Genomic DNA, 19621 nt, shown 5'->3' on the forward strand with positions numbered 1-19621 from the left:
CCTTCACCACGCCCCACAACATGGCAAAAGATTGCGCTAGTCCATATTGGGCCTGCCCTACGTTTGTGCGCACACCAAAACTAAAATCGCAGAGGGGAAGCAACGCTTGAACTTTTTGCACCTCTCAGTACCAAAAAAAATATCACGAAGGATCAGCAACTTTTCTGCTCCTCCTCTCTAAACAACACAAGACCTCTTCGCCCTTAAACATCCTGCCTTCATAAAAGAAAGAAGATATGGGGGGCAAGACCGGTAACAAGGCTGGCTACTTCGACAAGCTCAAGGGTTTGCTCGAGGAGTACAAGTCCATCTTCATCGTCGGTGTCGACAATGTCAGCTCTCAGCAGATGCACGAGATTCGCCAGTCGCTCCGCGGCGAGGCTGTCGTCCTGATGGGCAAGAACACCATGGTAGGCAGTTTTAAATCATCCCTGGACCTTGCGGCTGAAAATTTTGACGCACTAAACAAGCTAACAATAATCTTCTTTCTTCACAGGTTCGTCGTGCCCTCAAGACCTTCGTCTCCGAGTCTCCGGAGTACGAGCGTCTCCTGCCTTACGTCAAGGGCAACGTTGGTTTCGTCTTCACCAACAGCGACCTGAAGGAGATCCGCGACAAGATCCTCCAGAACCGTGTCAGGGCCCCTGCCCGTGCCGGTGCCGTCGCCCCCGACGATGTCTGGATTCCTGCCGGAAACACCGGTATGGAGCCCGGCAAGACCTCGTTCTTCCAGGCCCTTGGTGTCCCCACCAAGATTGCCCGTGGTACCATTGAAATCACCACGGACCTCAAGCTCGTTGAGGCTGGTGGCAAGGTCGGAGCCTCCGAGGCTACCCTGCTGAACATGCTGAACATCTCGCCCTTCACCTACGGTCTTACCGTCGAGCAGGTCTACGACCAGGGCAACTGCTTCCCCTCCAGCGTCCTGGACATTGGTGAGGAGCAGCTCCTCAAGTCGTTCAGCTCGGCAATTGCCACCATCGCCGCCATCTCGCTGGCTCTCGACTTCCCCACCTGGCCCTCGGTCATCCACTCGGTTGTCAACTCGTACAAGAACATCCTGTCAATTGCCCTCGAGACCGAGTACAGCTTCCCCGCCGTCGAAGAGCTCAAGGACCGCATTGCCAACCCCGACGCCTACGCCTCGGCTGCCCCTGCCGCCGGCGGTGCCGGTGGTGGCGACGCCCCCGCCGCTGAGGCCAAGAAGGACGAGTCCGAGGAGGAGCAGTCCGACGAGGACATGGGCTTCGGTCTCTTCGACTAAACGCCTTTATGACGCCATGATTCGACTTGTCAACGCCAGCCATCTCTGGCCAGTGTGGAAAGGTAGCTCATGTGGACAGAAGCAGTTCACTTATCTACACCAAATGAAATGAAGTAATGGCCAGCCGTCTGTCTCTGGTGACGTGATATGATGATAACTATGGTGTGCTGTACCTCAGCCAAGTTCCATCTACCACAATAGGTAAGCACAACTTATTATATTTTCAGCCGCATTTCGCACAATTCCCCTCTCGTGTCTATGATTATAAAAAACTATCAAGAGCTTTTTAACCCTGAAAACTCATTTGATGACAACCCATCACCACCCTATGAGACATGCCTCACATTCCAAGTTACACCAATATATATCCTTCAAGAGGCTTGAAGCTAACATCTTCAAAGTGTTTATCCAGATTCGTATATGCCATATGCCCAGTCCCAAGCAAGGACAAGATTTGTCTTGTATCCGTAAGCTGTAAAGACCTGGCACACCGCAAAGATTCAGCCACGTGAAGTTGGAAGATTTTGTACGGGTAAGGTCTAGATGTACACGTCTAATTCTACAGATCCTTGCATTTATATGACCAGCCGAATGGTTCCCAAGCCATTAATTCGTAGGCACCTGATATCCATTCTGCAACACATCCTTGGCGACGTTGATAGCGGCCTCGGGCAAACCAGCAAGGCGCGCGACCTTCAGTGCATGGCTCTGCCTGTTGACGCCCTTACGTAGCTTGTGCATATATATGAAGCCACCACCCGTATCCTCCTCAACGTCGGTGCAATACATCTCGACGCCGTCCGTGCTGCCCTCCGCCGCATATATGCCCTTGGCAACGGCGAGGTCAGTCACGGCGTGGAAATGCGTAGCAAACAGGGCTCTGCATCGATTGATTTTGACCAGGTGCTCGACGCAAGCAAACGCAACGGCGGTTCCATCCTCGGGCGTCGTGCCGCGGCCAATCTCGTCCATGACGACGAAGCTCCTAGGCGTGGCGCTGCGGAGGATCTGAGCCGTCTCGAGCATCTCGACCATAAATGTGCTCTGGTCGCGGTAAAGATCGTCGGCAGACCCAACACGGCTGAAGAGGGCATCGACGATGCCGAGCTCGGCGTGGTCGGCCGGCACGAAGCAGCCGACCTGGGCGAGGACGGTGATGAGGGCGTTTTGCCGCAAAAAGGTTGATTTGCCGGCCATGTTGGGGCCAGTTACGAGCCAGACGCGGCCATGGCCCGCCGAGCCGACGAAGCAGTCATTGCCGGTGAAGGAGCGTCCGCGGTCGGCGAGTCCAGCCTCGACGGTCGGGTGGCGGCCACCGATGATGGCGTGGGCGGTCCCGTGGTTTACTACTGGGCGGATCCAGCCCCGCTCGTGCGCAAGACAAGCCATGCCGGTGACGACGTCGAGCTCGTCGAGGACGGCGGCGTTGCGGCGCAGCGGTACGAGAGCCTTGACGACGGCGCGGCGGAGGAGGTGGAAGACGCGCTGCTCCTCGGCGCGGATGGCGACGCGTGCCTTGTCGAGGCGGGCGCCCAGGTCGGTCCACTCGTCGTGGTGGAAGGAGCGGGTGCTGCGGGAGGAGGACAGGGATCTGATGCCGTCCAGTGGCGCGCGGGCATCCTTGCCCTTGACATGACAGATGTGGCCGAGGTTTGGGGTCCACTTGAGGGTGAGAGTCGAAGCTTGGAGGCGATCTTGGAGGGATTCTTGGAGCTCAGTGCGCTCTTGCAATAGGCCTGAAAGTTCGGCGTGAAGAGTAGACAGCACGTCGCTAGCGCCGGACTTCATGATCCAGGCATCGTTATCGGCGCTGTAATATTCGCGGATGGATGTCGTCGCTACGGCGCGGCGCTTCTTGGCAGCTGCTGTGGGACTGGGAGCTGATTTGGGCAGCACGTTGGCGAGGTCCGTCGAGCCCGTGGCCGTGACGACCCGCTCCGCCAGCTCCACCATCTCGCCGGCCGCCTCCTCCTCAAGCTGATGACGTTGTACCAGGCCTTCCTCGTCGATCGCGTTGCGGATCATTTTGGCGAGTTTGAGAGGTTGGGATAGGTTGATGCGACCGATCAAGTTAGCTAGGCACTCACTGCCTGATTCAGGGGTTGAGTTTCCTGGTCCAGTGGACGTCGCGACGGCGCTTTTTAGACGCGAAACGATTTCGTTAGAAGCGGCAATAGTGCGAGATAAATCGAGGAGGTCATCGGGATCACCGCGGCCGAGGGCGAATTTCTGGACGAGACGATGCGAGTCGGCGCATCTTCTCAGAAGCAGCACAACGCTGTCGCGCAATGTCTCGTCCTGCCGGAAGCGCGAGACAAGATCCTGTCGTGCAGTGATGACGTCTAACGAAGTAGAGGGGGCGCTCAGCCACTCGTCGAGCAGCCTCGCCCCGCCCCTCGTCACTGTGCGGCGGACGGCATGCAGCAGACTGCCACGAAGGGCGCCGTCGCGGACGGTGCTTTTGATCTCGAGTGAGCGCATGCTGTTTTTGTCGATGGACATGACCTCCATGGACTGATGCCGGCGGGGCGGCTGGAGCTTGATATTTATGTTCTGCAGGCGATCTTTGACGTAGTGGAGCAGCAGATTGCTGGCCTGGACCTCCTCGGTGGTGAACATTTCCATGGAGCGCGGTGGCATTTCAGACTCGAGCATTGGGGCCCAATCGGCGGGCGTCCATTGCTCTGGGCGCTTGGCATGCGTCGACAACCGTCTTTCTTCCGCCAGTAGAGTGAGGAGCTCTTCGGATGCATAAGGTGTGATGGTCCTATCAAGAACGATCTCTTTAGGACTAACGCGGGAGAGGACTGAAGTAAGGGAGCCGAGGGTTGTTGATTGGGTGATGAAGTGGCCAGTGGATAGGTCTAGCCAGGCGAGCCCAAGGGGTGAGTTGGCGATGTTTTCCATCAAAGGTTGAGGGACAGCGAGTGATTCTGCAGCGGCGGCAGCCGAGACATCCTTGGCTTCACGCATGGAGATTCTGGGCGGCTCTGGCATGTGGATGGACATGACATAATTGTTCGAATAGGGATCCATGAAATTCTCATCGATCAAGGTCCCGGGAGTGATGACGCGGGCAACACGGCGGTCATGCATGAGGCCCCCAGACTTGACCTTGTCGCCAGCATCATTGGGGAACTCCTCGGCGATTGCTACGTAGCGGTTAAGGTCTTGGACTAGGACCTTGAGGAACCGGTCGAGCTGGAAAAAAGGAAACCCGGCCTAGGTTCCATGCACCAAACATCAGAAACATCCAACTAACAAGCAAATTCATCCCCTTCTTTACTTAGCTTCGGAGTTATATATGAGAGAAATGTACCATAGCAACATTGCCCGCAGCAGTCTTCTTCGTGGCTACTTTTAGGTTCAGCTGCGGGCCTATTTCCTGGGCATGTTCAAAGTAGAGCTCATAGAAACCACCAACGCGGGTCAGCAGAACGCAGTTGTCGAACCTGTTCATGTTCCGACGCGCCTGCTGGATTACGGTAGGGTATGTCGGGCCTTCATCTTCAGGCAGCGGAAGTGGCTCCGCGTCCTTTATTAGCCCCTGAGGCAAGTCTTCAAGCTTGATGGTGGTCCGTCTACTGGCAGACTTGGAATTCGACGGCTCCTCTGGCTTAACCCTTTTCCTGGATTTGGCACATTTGACAGTTGGGAGATCATCGGGCTTCACAGCCGTCCTTGTCTTGGCCCCCCTGACTTGCTGGTACCTATAGCTTTGTTGCTGGTGGAATACCGAAGCAGCCAAAGAGATGGGCAATCTGCCCATGGGTCCGTGAGAGCATGAACCTAGAAGCACACGACTGGTGCTCATGGAACCATCGTCGCCTACCGTGCTAGGCAGGTGCGGGCGCAGATGCCTTAATCGTAGTGATGGTTTGCGATGTGGCCTGGTGTGGCGTGAGGCCCCGTGAGTATCACCAATCTCCAAGCTCTCTGCATCGGCAGTAGGTGGGAGATCGAGGGTTTTCACAGATCCGGAGGGCGGGCCGAGGAGGATATAACGGCTGTTAATGCGCGAGTAGGCCGCCTGGTAGGAGGAACTACGCGAATGGAGCATCAACATGAGCTGTTTTTTTCTGGGTTGGGAACGCCAACGGCTAATGGCGGGAATCAGCTCATTTGATGTTAGTTTTTCTGTTTGTTAATGGAAGTTTTGAGTGAAGAGTTTTTATTGGTCCTGAGCGGGTAATTGGGTGGGGTGGAACTGACTGTCTTGGTTGATAGAGTTTGTGTGGTGTGGGCTGCACGCTTGTGCCTCTGTGCTTTTTTTTTCGCCCTTGGCCTTTTTGGTGTCTGGCCCTGGCCGCGTTCTATCCCCGGATAGCGACCGAGATGCTGATGCTTGATTATTTCATAGCTGTGATGGTAAGTACCTTAGCCCCTCATTCAAAGCTACGTTTGACGGCCCAAGGACATACCTTAATTATCTGGGGATAGATACCCACGTGCGTGATGTCTGTAGCACGTGTTGAAATAGATCGAATCACTTGTTGTCGCGTTGTCGATTATTGACGAACGATTGAAATGGTGTCACTCCTTCGATCGACATTTCCGAACACACTTAGGGATTTGGAAGCATCCGGCCGCCAAAGTGCGATTGCATAATTTCTTTCGCTCTTATGCGACAAATTAATGAGCAAAGAAATCAAAATGAAAAGCACAAGAAACTGACCCGAGTGACTTCACTATAGTGCCAGTGTTTGCATGCTCAGAGCAACAAGGATGCCTCAAGCGGGTATGTTCTGTTAGTTGGGCTGCCTAGCATAAGATACCTACACGTACGGTCGTTGTTCAAATCACCGAATTGGTGGAGTTGGTCGATGGAATGACGACAACATGGCTTCATCCACTCAGCTCCTTTCTTTTTTGGGTCGTGTTTGTTTCCTTTGCTTTGAACCACGGTACTGCAAATTCTGCTGCTGTTACCGCCGGTTCTTCTTTCTCTAGACCCGCCAAGCATTGAAGGGAAGGCGCACGCCAGACCCAAGTTCCGATTGTGGGGGCTAGTGAGGTTGTCGACAATGCAGTGGCCCCATTTCTGGCACGTCGGCAACCGATTCTCGAACGATTTTCTGACGACTCCGCCCAGCCTCTACGCCCATTCGCACAACAACCGCACAAATGCACTGATGACAAGCCAGGGAAATGCCAGGTTCAATGGCCCAACCAACTGCAATGAGCTGCTCTTTGGTTGATTCTGCGTTTTGTCCGTCCCACTCCCTCGGATCGGGTGCCCCTTGCCCGCATGCCCTACCTCACTGATATGACCATGCTGGTGTCATGCCGTCCCATTTTACCCTCCTGTCTTGCCGACTGCTGACAGGTTGTCGTAGGTAGCCAGCGTTACTAGACCATGCTATAAATCTCTCCATGTCCTTCTTTGCCCAGATCTCACACCCCTTCTGGGGGGTTTCTTCCTGATATACAAAACAATACCTTCATGTTACAGTCGTACGCTTTCGAATAAAACAAACATATCACCACCCATATTCTTGGGTTTTCTCACACTGCTTGCTTGTACACACGCGCAAGTACCGGTACACAACAATACCCACGAGTATACGCAGCAACGAGACCGAGAGACATCCTTTCGGACAACCCGGTCTTGGCCACTTGTTGGAGATAGTATGGCTGCCACTTCTGAACCTTTCACAGGCACCTCCCTGCCCTTCAAACCACAGATACCCATAACTCCTCCGCCGGACTGTTTGAATTTTGCAATCAAGTGCCCCGAGCTCTCTACGAAGTCGACTCCTCTGAGCAGAGAGGCACCGGCGGCAATGGACCCGAAGATCAAAACTGCCAAACCACACATTGAAACACCTGCCACATCTGTCACACCGTCCACGGACTCCACACAATCATCATCAGCATCAAGCCAAAGTCCAAACCTCGACAGCAGCAGTAGCACCACCCCCACAAACGCGAACACGACCTCACCGACCCCTAGCATGGACACGCGACACCTTGCCTTGATCTCTCGCATCGCAGCGTATTACCAGCAGCGCTCGCAGGCCATCGCCAACTACCAGCATCAAAAGTGTCAGGCCTGGGCCAACTTGCAGCGGGCCAAGTGCCAAGAGATGACACAGGCTGCTATGCTTGTCGTGGCTTGGTACGTTCGCGACCGGATCCAGCGGCGCCGCAAGAGGGAGAAGCGGCAGTTTCGGAGGGGTCTCTCAGAGCGCTCGGCTGCCACAGCACCGACCCCGGCCGGGGTGGGCAAGAAGAAGCGCGTTGAGGCTACGGTCGATAAGTGGATCGGCCACGTGCCCAAGGACGTCCTGCCCTCGCCTAACACTGCTGCCTTGGACAAGCCAATTGATACGGACGAGCTCGGCTTCTCGATAGATGCGGAGCCCAGTCCCACCGACGGCGACGACAAGCTATTTGCCGTCGCGGACGGAATGATCAAGAGTCAACTAGCGAGGATCGAAGTACCCCTGTTGGGCGCCTTGGATTTTGCGGCGGACGATGACGACAGCGATAGTGAGAGCGATTTTGAGGAGGTGAGGCGGTGGAGACCAGGCGGTGAGGATGACGGGGATTTGGAACGTGCTGCAGAGCAGGACGATGACGATGAGGATGACTATTCGTACGAATATGATGATGACGACGACGACGACGATATGGAGGATCTCACTGGTGAGGTTGTCTCAAATTAAGCTCCGGAAAGTAGTGTAAGTCACTGCCCATGAGGAACTTCATTAGGAGGCTTTGGGGCTTCTAAAGCCATTGAATCATCTGTATGGAACTGCATGTTGAATGGAGTTTTGATAGTTGGCTATCGGACGGTTTTCATTTCGATATGTGGTATCTGGTTTTTCGTGGGCTTAGTGGCGTTTGCGGTGGTTTGCTTGTTTCATACCCTTGTTGTTTCTCTCCTGAAGTCTTTGATTGGGAGATCAATTGAAGCAGACCTATGGATCTCCCAAGAATCTCTTCTTTGTGGCCGTGGTTGGCCATGCTGGGTGCAGATGGTGGTCGTACTGCTTCGGCGCAGTGTAACCTCTACTTGCAGCCGCAGTACAGTACGGCAGCGTCACTTGAACAACGGAATGCAGATGATTATATCAGGTGCGCAATTATGGCCGTATGTTGGACATCCCAGCATATATCGTTTTGGTTTTATGCGCATAGAGAAGCAACAGGTGGTATTCATGTAGATGGGGAAGAAAGAAAAAAAATGCTGTTGCTAGTGGTATGACAGCATACTTTGTACCATCTGCAAGCTATTTGATAACAGTTGAATTTCAATTTGGATAGGAGGATAGGCTCGTCGTTGCCCGTGTGAGTAATTCCAGAGAGTAACAGAGTGGAATATACATAGGCAATTACCTACCTAATGTTATGAACCCCAATCTAACGTGGTAGGTAACGGGCTTGCGGGGAAAGACGAAAGCAGGTTCGGAGTCGTGGTCCAAATCACACCCGATCAGTTTTTGGGAGGTTGATCCCATCTTTAGACAAGCTCAAACGCCACTTGGGATTTGCTAGTCTCCACTGAACCCAAATCAGAACAAACCGGAGCTGTTTTGCCGCCTGCACCTTTGACCGTGCAGGTACCGCCACGTCTTGATTCTCGTGAACTGGTTTCGTGAGCAAGGATTTCGCTGTGGAAATAAATGATACAAAAAAGCTACATAGTCGAGGTTCCTGGTAGTCGCCCCAATTGAAGAAGAGCAAATAAAAAAACCGAACCAAAAGTTCGAGCTCTACTACCACGAAATAGAATGTACCGTAAGCAGACGTCTCCACTCTACCACGCACTTATTTACATAGTAATTAGTACAAAGTAAAGCGCTCTACCCCGCAGCTGCCCAGCGCCATGACCGCCAATCGGGCTTGGTCGGGGCCTGAACTGCCCCTACCGGCAGGCGCAACCCTGCAGGGGCTTCCCCCGCTCAGACGCCCGCTTGGAGCTCCATAAAGCAAGGTAACTTGCCGCCGTGCGGGGGCGGAGCTCTCCTCAATGATAGCCCAAGTTGAGGGAGAGGTACAGCTGACCCCGAAAGCAAAAAGGTTTTAGCGTTGTCAATTCGTCATCCATCATCCGTCTACCCCATCCATCCATCCATCCATTTTCTGTCTTTGCTTCTTCTGTTTTTCTTTCTATAGCTCTAAGAAGTAGGGTTGGCACACCTACTTTCTCCATTGTATTGTATTCTTGAAACATCGGAGCCTACCTTGACCTGCAGCGAAGGCCGGCTCATCGTGGTTTGGATCAAGGTCACAGCTCAAAAGCTAGCTGGCTGCTTTACAGGTACAGCTACCTTACGGCCCCTCTTCAACCTCGGTGCACGCGTTGCTGTTGCTTCCATAAGCAATGTGTGAACTTGTCGGACGTTAGCCGTTAACCGACCTTGTCCTTCTCATACGACAGTGACACAACAGTAGCAATACACAGCTGCAAGCAGGTTCTTGACATTGTGCGCTCCCGCGCCCGGCGACCCACATATCGATTCATCATGGGAGGCGAGAGCAAGCCCGCCGCCGGCGGCCTCAAGTCGTATCCCCTTCAGGCACCCAAGCCTGTGGGCAAGTGGATTGAGAACATCTACAAGGAGCGTCTTAACCAATTCAAGGACGGAGGCCAATATTCTGTCCAGAATGTTGTAGGGTAAGTGAATAGTCGCCACCTAAACCATGGCTTGCCTTGATCTACTGCCAATCCTCAACCATGCGCTGACACCTCGACCCGCAGCATGCTCGAGGAGGCCGTCGCCAAAGGCGCGCCCCACGTCAAGCTCTCAGTCTGGGACGCTCCGGGCCAAACCCGCCCCAAATTCGACGAGGCGACGTCCCACGAGTTTGAACCTACCGACGTTGGCGCTTGGTTCGGTCCGGCATGGTCGACGCATTGGTTCAAAATCCAACTCAAGATCCCCGAGCACATGCTCAAGGCTGATCTCCTCGAGTTTCACTGGAACGCAGGCAACGAGGGCATGGTATGGACCGCGGAGGGCAACCCGATCCAGGGCTTGAGCGAGCAGCAACGTGAGGAGTGGGTCATTCCAGACTCCTTCCGCGATGGCAAGGAGCACATTATCTACATTGAGATGGCGTGCAACGGGATGTTCGGCGCGGCGCCAGGCGATTCGATCCAACCACCGGACCCGAACAAATACTTCAGGCTCGGAAAAGCCGAGATTGTCGCCGTCAACCCCGAGGCTCGTCAGCTGATCATCGACCACTGGATCATCGGTGATGCGGCGAGGGAATTCCCCCAGGATTCGTGGGAGCAGCACAAGGCGCTCAAGGTCGCCACAGATATGATGGAGGCCTTCGAATTCGGCAACAAGGAGTCCATTGTCAAAGCTCGCAAGATTGCGCGCGAGTATCTGGGCGATGTCAACTCGCACAAGGTATATGACAGTGAGAAGGAGGCTCTCGTCTACGGCATTGGCCATTGCCACATCGACACCTGTTGGCTATGGCCTTGGGCAGAAACAAGGCGCAAGACCGCCAGGTCGTGGTCTAACCAGTGCGACTTGATGGACCGGTACCCAGAGTTGCATTTCGCAGTTTCGCAGGCGCAGCAATACAAATGGCTCAAGGAGGACTATCCTTATGTCTTCGATCGTATCAAGAAGAAGATCAAGGACGGTCGCTTCCACCCGATAGGTGGAAGTTGGGTTGAGCACGATACAAACATGCCTAGCGGAGAGTCGCTTGTGCGGCAGTTCCTTTACGGTCAAAGGTTCTTCGAGGGTAACTTTGGGAAGCGGTGTCAGACATTTTGGCTTCCAGACACTTTTGGATACTCAAGCCAGCTGCCTCAGATCTGCCGCCTTGCTGGCATGAACCGCTTCTTGACACAAAAGTTGAGCTGGAACAACATCAACAAGTTCCCCCACACGACTTTCAACTGGGTTGCTTTGGATGGAACACAGGTCATTTGCCACATGCCTCCTTCAGAGACATACACCGCTGGGGCCAACTTTGGAGACGTCAAGAGGAGCATTACTCAACACAAGTCGATGAACCAGGACGAGACTTCACTTCTAGTGTTTGGCCATGGTGATGGAGGTGGTGGTCCCACCTGGGAACACCTCGAGAAGCTGCGCCGTTGCCGTGGTATTAGCGACAAGGTTGGACTTTTGCCCAGAATCCACTTGGGCAACACGGTCGACGACTTCTTTGACAAGCTCCAGAACAAGGCAGATGATTTTGTAACGTGGTATGGTGAGCTGTACTTTGAGCTGCACCGTGGCACGTACACTACCCAGGCCAACAACAAGCTGAACAACCGCAAGTCCGAGACTGTTCTGCGTGATCTTGAGTTCCTTGCTACCATTGCAACGATCAAAGACAATAAATACAAGTACCCGAAGAAGGAAATTGATGATATGTGGGAGTGGACACTGCTGTGCCAGTTCCACGACTGCCTGCCTGGAAGCTCTATTGAGATGTGCTATGATGATTCTGACGAGGTTAGCAATGCGTTTCCTACTGAAACTTGATCTTGTTTTGCAGAGAGATATACTAAAACATTTCACCCAACAGCTATACGCAAAACTGTTCGAGACTGCCGCTCGTGTACGAAAGGAGATATACGATGTTCTTGGCTTGTCTGATGTCAAAGCTACGAGCATTCAAAGCGCCGCTGCCCTGAACACCCTGCCATGGCATCGCAAGGAGATCATTGACATTAACGAGGATGAGGGTGCCGTGGCTTGCGGCTCCGGAAACATCTTGCATGTGCATCCCTTCAAGACCTCTGAGAAGAAGCAGGTTTCGGTCAGCAAAGAAGATGATGGTGTTTTTATCATGGAGAATGACGACCTCAAGATCAAGGTTAAAAACGGCGTCATCACCTCGATGTACGACCGTCGGGTCGGTCGCGAAGTCATACCTAAGGGAGGCAAGGCCAACCAGTTTGTCATTTTCGACGACAAGCCGCTATACTGGCAAGCATGGGACGTTGAGGTCTACCACCTTGACAGCCGCAAGGAGCTCACCAGCGGAACAACCGAGATTTCCGAGAACAAGGCCCACCGCGTCAGCGTCGTGACCAAGACCAAGATTAGCGACAACAGCTCCATCAAGACAACAATCAGCCTCTCTGCTGCCATTCAAGGACAACAATCGCATGTGGAGGTGCATAGCGAGGTTGACTGGCATGAGACTATGAAGTTCTTGAAGGTTGAGTTCCCCGTCGACATCCGCAACACAGAGGCCTCGTACGAGACGCAGTTTGGAATCGTCAAGCGCCCGACGCACTACAACACCACCTGGGATATGGCCAAGTTCGAGGTGTGCTGCCACCGATTCGCAGATCTGTCGGAGAACGGCTACGGCGTGTCGATTCTGAACGATAGCAAATACGGTTTTGCGACGGTTGGCAACCTAATGCGGTTGTCGCTGTTGAGGGCACCCAAGGCACCCGACGCACACGCCGACATGGGCAAGCACCACATCCGCTGGGCAATTCTGCCGCACGAAGGTGCACTGGGCCACACGACGGTTCACCGGGCAATCGAGTTCAACAATAAGCTGACAGTGTTGTCGAAGCCGGCGGATGAGGCGGCAGCAATGCTGTCATCGTGCCCGATCAAGGTCACTGGCAACCCGTCATTGGTCCTGGACACGGTCAAGCGTGGTGAGGACGACGAGGATGTTAGCGTTGGCTTGCTCCCCGCGCGCAAGGGACGCAGCGTGATTGTGCGCATCTACGACAGCCTGGGAGGACAAGCGCGGGGCGCTGTCGAGACCAGTTGGGACGTCAAGAAGGTGCGCAAGGTAAACATTCTTGAAGACGACGGAGACGAGCTTGAGTTCAAGGATGGCAAGTTTGAGATTGAGCTCAGGGCCTTTGAAGTTGCTACTTTCCGACTGGAGCTGTGAAGCTGTTGACTCTTTGCTGTATATAGCGATTGATTCAGGTGCATCAGTTTACCACAGATTGTGTTTAACTAGGTAGTCTAGTAAAACTTGCAGATATTGTTTGTTGGCTATTGAGATTTGAGATTGTGTACAGTGGTCGATGGGAGGGGAGCTTTGACAAGTCCGTTGATATGCATTTTGCAAGTGACCAATACAAGGTACCGTACCAAGCAAAGCTCTCTACTATAACGTCAGGTACGTCGTACAAAGTAGGAAGCCCAAAGCACCAGTTGCCATGCAAGGGTCCAAGCTGGGGAGGATTCTTGGGTATGACCAATCAGCAACCCACATAGCGAACACCGGGGCTGTCCAGGTACGCAATCCCAGTCCGGGACCAGGGTCTCTAGCTGGGAAAGCTCGGGTTCTTGGCGGAGCGGCATTACAAGACACGTTCTGAGGCTGTGTTGTTGTACCGTGTTGTAGTAAGAATTGATGTGGTATGAGAGACAGCCGCGGAGCTCTACGAAAGCTAAACCCGACCGAACCTTCTTACCAAAAGAAGGTGACTGGTAAAGTTGTAACAACGAAAAAATCCGGTTCAACAATCCGACGAATTTTTTTTTCTTATTTTTTTACTTTTGTGTTCCAGGGAGAAAGAGAAAAAGTCTCTGGAGCAATCGCAGCGTACACAAAACACGACCGACCACAAGGTTGACATTATCGCGACAAAACTCAAATTAAAAAAAACCCATCGGGGACAAAAAAAAACCCGCCAAAACCGACATCCAGGCAAGCCCGCTGCAAAGATAGATAGATATTCAGCCATGGCGCAGATATTACAGGATCTGATTTACTCACTGGGCAATTGCCTCAATTGCTTCCCCGGCTCGCCAACGCTCAAGATCAATGGCAGGAGCTTCAAGATCCTGAGGTTGCTGGGCGAGGTACGTTTTTGATTACCTATCTTGCTGTGGAAACCCCTCAACACTAGCGACCCATTGTACCACTGGCGAACAAGCAGTAACCCTTCAACACGAAGGCGACTTTGCGCAGAAACGCACACTTCAATGCTTCGAAACAGTCCCACTAACAAAAACATAATCCACAGGGCGGCTTCTCTTACGTATACCTTGTCCAGGATACGGCGACGAGCGAGCTCCTGGCGCTCAAGAAGATCCGATGTCCGTTCGGGGCCGAGTCGGTGACGCAGGCGATGCGCGAGGTGGAGGCGTACAAACTCTTTGATCACAGCGACGGCATAATCCACAGCGTCGACTACAGCATCTCGACGGACCGCGGCGGCGACGAGAGCAGCAAAACCGTCTATGTCTTGCTCCCCTACTACCGCCGCGGCAACCTGCAGGACATGATCAACGCGAACCTCGTCAACCACACGCGCTTCCCCGAGAGGCGCCTGATGGAGCTCTTCCTTGGCGTCTGCAGGGCGCTCAGGGACATGCACGTCTACAATGGCGGCGGTGCCGGAGGCGGGAACGAGCCGCGACAGGTCGAGAGGATGGAGGTTCCCAGCACCAACACCCCCGCGCCGGCGGCAGGCGGTGGGAAGAAAAAGGGTAAAGGAAAGGCCAAGGCAAAAGGTAAAGGTAAGGCCACAGAGGAGAACGGAAGGGCGAGGACGAGGGAGACGGGCGCGGATGAGGACGACGAGAGCGCGCAGCAGCTGCCGCTGATGGTGGGCGAGGACGACCGCGGCGCGTCGAGCCACGGTGTGCAAGGCGGGGCTACCAAGTCGTATGCGCATCGTGATATCAAGCCTGGTGAGTGATTTCCCCCCTCATTTTATTGGCGTCAAATCCGATAGCCATTGCACTCCATCCTAACCTTGGACAAACCCATACCACACAGGCAACATCATGATATCCGACGACGGCCAGTCCCCGATCCTGATGGACCTGGGCAGCATCGCCGAGTCCCCCCTGGCCATAACATCGCGGTCCCTTGCCATCGCAACGCAGGACACGGCCGCTGAGCACAGCACGATGCCGTACCGAGCCCCCGAGCTCTTCGACGTCAAGACGGGCACCGTCATCGACACCAAGGTCGACATCTGGAGCATGGGCTGCACCCTCTACGCCTGCCTGGTCGGCAAGTCGCCCTTCGAGGCCCGCTCCGACGAGACGGGCGGCAGCCTCAGCATCTGCGTCCTGTCGGGTGACTGGCGCTTCCCAGACGAGGGCGCGAAGGGCAAGGGCAAGGCCTCGGCTGGTAGCAACGCTGCCGGCGGCGCTGGGGCGGGTGGCGACGACGACACGAGCATCAGCGAGCCCATCCGCGAGGTCGTCAGGAGGTGTCTGGCGGTTGAGCCGAGCGAAAGACCGGACGTCGATGAGTTGATCACCTTGGTGGAGCGGGTTATTGATGAGCTGCCCGACGACGAAGCTTGAAATGTATAAATGAGGACAAAATAGTGACGTTTGGTTGCATGGTACATATTTGGGGGTTTTATTTACTTGTCTTTGTACTCCTTTTCTTTACATTTTTTTTATTCTTCTGACTGACTCTGCTGGGCACTGGCCGTCAGACATGGCTGGTACTGTTGTCAGGGGCTGTTATCTTTTCTACGTTTTGTCTACTCTTCTTAAGCGGGTTCGTTTTTTGTGATGGAAATCAAGGGGTTTGGGGGGTTGGAGATGTTTTGGGGTCTCTCTTTATACACCTTTTTCTCTCAAACTCATATCCAGTTGTGGCATTTACCACCATAACTTTGCTTGGTGTCGTCCATTGGTTGGAGTGCATTTCTCCCCGCCCGATTTGCAAGTCATGTAAGGGATTGCGCCGATGGAAGCGTGCTTCAAAAAATGCTCGCTTGCAAACAACCCAAGCTTGCGGACATCACATGTCAAAAAATTCAAATACATGTGTATTATACCGTGAACGAAGCGACAAACAGTGCGCCCGCGTTACAAAAGACACATAGCAAGAGTGGCCATAATCCAAATTTCGCAAATATGTCAAGCACAACACGGGTGGTGCAAAACAACGAAAAAGAGAAAAAAAAATAAAAAAAATAGCATGGCTAAGTGCCTCGTATGCCTTCTCGTTCTAATTTGCCCTCTAAACGCCGCCGGCCAAAATATCATAAGGTTGGATGATGTGTGGACGGGAGACAAATCAAGAAAAGAAAAGAAAAAAGAAAAAGCTGGAGGAGACATGGGGCAGGCAAGGTTCCGGTAAAAAAAGAAAAAGAAAAAAGAACCCGAAGAACCAACAAACAATACAGGCTCTCTTGAGTCCATGCAAAAAGCAAAAAAAAGACAGAAAAAAAGAAGCCCATAACCTCTTCCACCTGGAGGGCATATCTAAGCAAAGTTCCCCGCACCCCGTATGTCTCATAGCTCCATAAACATCCCAACTGCGCCTGGAGTCAACACTCCCTGAACTCTCTTCCCCATGATCATTATTATGGTCTCGTTTGCAATTCATCCTACCCGACTGTCATTCATCCATAGCTTGGAGCAGCATTGACTGATGATGAGCTATACAAGCATTCATGGGATAATAAGACCATTTCACTCGGGGCTCAAAGTTCCTCGGCTAAATCCACTGTATCAAACCGTACCCACGCCGATGTGCTTACTGTGATGCGCACTGGACACGCTCAGCACCGTGGGGGTGTCCATCCTCGTCGTCTTCGTCGGACATGGGACCCGAGCCGAAAGCCCTAGCTCCGGCCTGTCCCTCGGGGTCTTGCAAGTCGACAGGCTCGGTCATGGCGTCTGGCGGAGGAACAGTTTGCAGAGACGGTGCTGGCAGCAACTTACTGAGGGCCTCGAATGCTGCCGGATCCTCGGTCCAGTTCTTCTCGGGGAACTTGACGTTGAACTGAATGTAGAGGTTGCCCATGTCGTGGTGACGGGGTGAAGGCATACCCTGGCCACGTACCATCTTGACCGCCCCTGTTTGTTTTGACGAGTCAGTAAACCGTACGATTTTCATCTTCTTCACCCCTTGAATTCTATCAAGCATATCTTACCTGGTGCAATCGCCTCTCCTGGCAGAATCTCGATGCTGAGCCACCTCTCGTCCAGGTGCTCGACGAAGATGGTGCCGCCGGCCAAGGCGGTGACAAGCTCAATGTCGGCATTGTACAAGAGGTCATCCTCCTTCCGGGTAAACCGCGGGTGTGGCTTCTGTTCAATCTCAAACACAACGTCACCAGCCTCCAACCCGGGCGCTTGATCACCCTCGCCCTTAAACTCGATCCGTGTACCGCTCCTAACGCCACGGTCGACGTGCACGTGAAGCACCTTCCGGTCCACAATGGTCTTCTTTCCGTTGCAGCCCTTGCACCTGTCCTTGGGGTTGATGATTTCTCCCTCACCATTGCAGTCGGGGCAGGCAGTCTGGAAGCGCTGGATCATGGGACCCATCTGGCGCATCATGGTCTTCATACCGTGACCATCGCAGCCGTGGCAGCGCCTGACGGCACCCTCCTTACCTCCGCGACCGTCACACTTGGGGCAGAGAATGGACCGCTGCAGGGCGAGCTTGGAGATCTTGCCGCGGAAGATATCCTCGAGCGAGACCTTGTGAGTGTGGTGGATGGTGCGGGCCTTTGGCGGTCCGCGTTGTGCTCCTCCTCCGAACATGCCGCCTAGGCCGCCACCAAAGCCGCCGCCACCAAAGAATTGAGCGAACAGATCCTCGGCCGCCATGCCACCGCCACCGCCGCTGCCGTCCAAGCCAGCCTCGCCATATTGGTCGTAGACTTGCCTCTTCTGCGGATCGCTGAGAATCTCATACGCGTGTGAAACTTCCTTGAATTTTTGCTCGGCCTCGGGGTTGTTGGCGTTCTTGTCTGCCCTAGCGTGTCAGTAGCCAAGACGACTAACTAGGTCAAGTGAAAGTTTATTGCGGCGGGGTTTAGACTTACCTGGGTGGAACTTGAGCGCATTCACCTTGTATGCCTTCTTGAGCTGTTGTTCTGTGGCATCGGGTGCAACCTGAAGCGAATGTCAGCGGAATGTCCTCAAACGAGCGGTTGCTATCATATCGGCGCAGCGAGGTACTGGAGGACAACAAACATACACCCAGGGTTTCGTAGAGCTTGGTTTCTTTGACCATGGTGTCTGTGATGCAGCGGATGCAGACCTAGTGTCGAAGACAGGGCAAAGAAGTTGTCGTTTATGAGCTTGCGCCTCGAGATGAGGGCTGCTGAGACTCGTCGGTCAGAGCTATGACTTCGTGGAACGTAGTGGTTCGTAGATGCGTCTCCGACTCTGTGATGTCAAAAAATCTTGTTCTGGTCGAATGTGCTCGAGTTTCCGAGTAGTTTTAATCTGTCAAGACGAAAACGGAAAGACCGGTACGTAAGCTGATGCTCGCGAAAAAGTCCAAAATGATAAAAATCCGAATGTCGTTTTGGACGCGAACCCGCAAAACAAAAACGACAAGGCAACTTGCAGGACAAAACTGTTCTGCAGAAAGACGATCCAGTGTTGGTGGTGGTGGGGGTTTGATGGTTGGTCGTCTCGGAGTGGGTAGGTGGGAAAAAAAATAACAACCACACCGCAGCCGACAACTCAACTGCGCTTGGCTGGTCCTGGTGGCTTTTGCACGTACCTCTTTCTGTCAGTACTTGAATGGGGGGTTTTCCCCTTGTGGCTTGTTGCGTTAACAATAGTTTCCGATGGCTGCTGAACTTTGTGTGTTCAGATTGAGGGGCGGTTTTTCGTCAGTGGGAGATGATCTCTTGAGGCTCCAAAAGAGTTATGATGGTGATGCGTCAGAACTGGCAAGCAAACGTAGAAGTAAAATTCCCGCCAAACTGGAAATTTGTATGTCACCTAACACCGCTGACGCAAAAGGGAGGCTGATAGGATTTTTCAGTCTCGATTTCCCCCCAAATCCAGTCATGCCTTGCCTCACAAATCGGAAGGTCCGCTCTTTGGCCAAAAAAGTCAGCCCCTCCGATGGAAAGCGATGGAATCTTTTGGACATGTGGGGCCGCAGCTGTTAGCACAGCTACATCAGCGCCCAAAGTCTGTGGGGGGAGTTTTCTAGAGACTTCGCGGTAACTCTGCTAACACATGCGGGGCGACCACCGAGCGCTGTGTTTGTAAACCGGGTCGGTGATTGGCCAGCCCTGCCCACTTCATCTTGTTCGAGTTGGGCAGCTTGGCAGGTAAGGCAGGCAGGGGGATCAATTATGCTTGACTTTTGCAAATGTACGGAGTACGGATAGTTTTATGATGTATTGTACTACCTACAATAGTAGGTAGGTACCTAGTCTGGCAAGTCTGGATAGACGATAGGTAAGTTGTCTACCTACCTGCTGTAGTTTGTACCTATCAGCAGTATGGTATGCCCCTTTTGGTACCTATGTGCTCTGTTTTTGTCATGGATGTACATACTACTAAGAAGACAAGGTAATTACGCGGCTAGTCAAATAGGTACAGCACACGCCTCTACCTAGCTGGCCCGCAATCCAACAAGGCAAGCCACGCCGAGTATGGGATGAGGAATCACATGGCGGTCAGCCCCAACAAGGACAAAAGTGTTTATTTG

At 53.4% G+C, this 19621-nt stretch overlaps 6 protein-coding genes across 6 annotated transcripts; 4 read left to right on the top strand and 2 right to left on the bottom strand.

Annotated features, from left to right (window-relative positions):
• The first annotated feature begins 132 nt into the window (after positions 1 to 132).
• MGG_04467 (60S acidic ribosomal protein P0) lies at positions 133 to 1902 on the top strand. Its single transcript, XM_003710946.1, has 3 exons — positions 133 to 410; positions 497 to 1465; positions 1666 to 1902. The coding sequence occupies exons 1-2, from the start codon at positions 237 to 239 to the stop codon at positions 1262 to 1264; spliced, it is 942 nt and encodes a 313-aa protein (XP_003710994.1). The 5' UTR covers positions 133 to 236; the 3' UTR covers positions 1265 to 1465; positions 1666 to 1902.
• MGG_04466 (DNA mismatch repair protein mutS) lies at positions 1383 to 5972 on the bottom strand. Its single transcript, XM_003710947.1, has 2 exons — positions 5686 to 5972; positions 1383 to 5624 (listed from the first exon to the last, which is right to left on the bottom strand). The coding sequence occupies exon 2, from the start codon at positions 4358 to 4360 to the stop codon at positions 1871 to 1873; it is 2490 nt and encodes an 829-aa protein (XP_003710995.1). The 5' UTR covers positions 4361 to 5624; positions 5686 to 5972; the 3' UTR covers positions 1383 to 1870.
• Positions 5973 to 6894: 922 nt separating this feature from the next.
• On the top strand, positions 6895 to 7932 carry MGG_04465 (uncharacterized protein; the record flags this gene model as incomplete). The annotated part of the gene is made up of 1 exon (XM_003710948.1): positions 6895 to 7932. The coding sequence occupies one exon, from the start codon at positions 6895 to 6897 to the stop codon at positions 7930 to 7932; it is 1038 nt and encodes a 345-aa protein (XP_003710996.1).
• A 1803-nt stretch (positions 7933 to 9735) lies between these two features.
• Positions 9736 to 13114, top strand: MGG_04464 (alpha-mannosidase; the record flags this gene model as incomplete). Its single annotated transcript, XM_003710949.1, has 3 exons — positions 9736 to 9887; positions 9972 to 11700; positions 11774 to 13114. 3 exons carry the CDS (start codon positions 9736 to 9738, stop codon positions 13112 to 13114), a joined length of 3222 nt encoding a protein of 1073 aa, XP_003710997.1.
• Positions 13115 to 13575: 461 nt separating this feature from the next.
• On the top strand, positions 13576 to 16211 carry MGG_04463 (NAK protein kinase). The gene is made up of 3 exons (XM_003710950.1): positions 13576 to 14037; positions 14202 to 14871; positions 14960 to 16211. The coding sequence occupies exons 1-3, from the start codon at positions 13918 to 13920 to the stop codon at positions 15496 to 15498; spliced, it is 1329 nt and encodes a 442-aa protein (XP_003710998.1). The 5' UTR covers positions 13576 to 13917; the 3' UTR covers positions 15499 to 16211.
• Positions 15975 to 18999, bottom strand: MGG_04462 (chaperone dnaJ 2). The gene is made up of 5 exons (XM_003710951.1): positions 18677 to 18999; positions 18143 to 18393; positions 17988 to 18057; positions 17088 to 17912; positions 15975 to 17010 (listed from the first exon to the last, which is right to left on the bottom strand). Exons 2-5 carry the CDS (start codon positions 18176 to 18178, stop codon positions 16688 to 16690), a joined length of 1254 nt encoding a protein of 417 aa, XP_003710999.1. The 5' UTR covers positions 18179 to 18393; positions 18677 to 18999; the 3' UTR covers positions 15975 to 16687.
• Positions 19000 to 19621: the final 622 nt, after the last annotated feature.

The sequence above is a fragment of the Pyricularia oryzae genome, chromosome 1, assembly GCF_000002495.2.
Source record: "Pyricularia oryzae 70-15 chromosome 1, whole genome shotgun sequence".
In the NCBI taxonomy this organism is placed as follows: domain Eukaryota; kingdom Fungi; phylum Ascomycota; class Sordariomycetes; order Magnaporthales; family Pyriculariaceae; genus Pyricularia; species Pyricularia oryzae.

Bases quoted from the DNA above. Each gene is read 5' to 3' on its own strand.
- MGG_04467 (XM_003710946.1), top strand. From the start codon at position 237: ATGGGGGGCAAGACCGGTAACAAGGCTGGCTACTTCGACAAGCTCAAG. The intron at 411-496 runs GTAGGCAGTTTT...CTTTCTTCACAG, and splicing joins TGATGGGCAAGAACACCATG to GTTCGTCGTGCCCTCAAGAC.
- MGG_04466 (XM_003710947.1), bottom strand. From the start codon at position 4,360: ATGCATGACCGCCGTGTTGCCCGCGTCATCACTCCCGGGACCTTGATC.
- MGG_04463 (XM_003710950.1), top strand. From the start codon at position 13,918: ATGGCGCAGATATTACAGGATCTGATTTACTCACTGGGCAATTGCCTC. The intron at 14,038-14,201 runs GTACGTTTTTGA...CATAATCCACAG, and splicing joins TCCTGAGGTTGCTGGGCGAG to GGCGGCTTCTCTTACGTATA. The intron at 14,872-14,959 runs GTGAGTGATTTC...CATACCACACAG, and splicing joins GCATCGTGATATCAAGCCTG to GCAACATCATGATATCCGAC.
- MGG_04462 (XM_003710951.1), bottom strand. From the start codon at position 18,178: ATGGTCAAAGAAACCAAGCTCTACGAAACCCTGGGT. The intron at 18,058-18,142 runs GTATGTTTGTTG...CATTCGCTTCAG, and splicing joins AGCTCTACGAAACCCTGGGT to GTTGCACCCGATGCCACAGA. The intron at 17,913-17,987 runs GTAAGTCTAAAC...ACGCTAGGGCAG, and splicing joins TGCGCTCAAGTTCCACCCAG to ACAAGAACGCCAACAACCCC.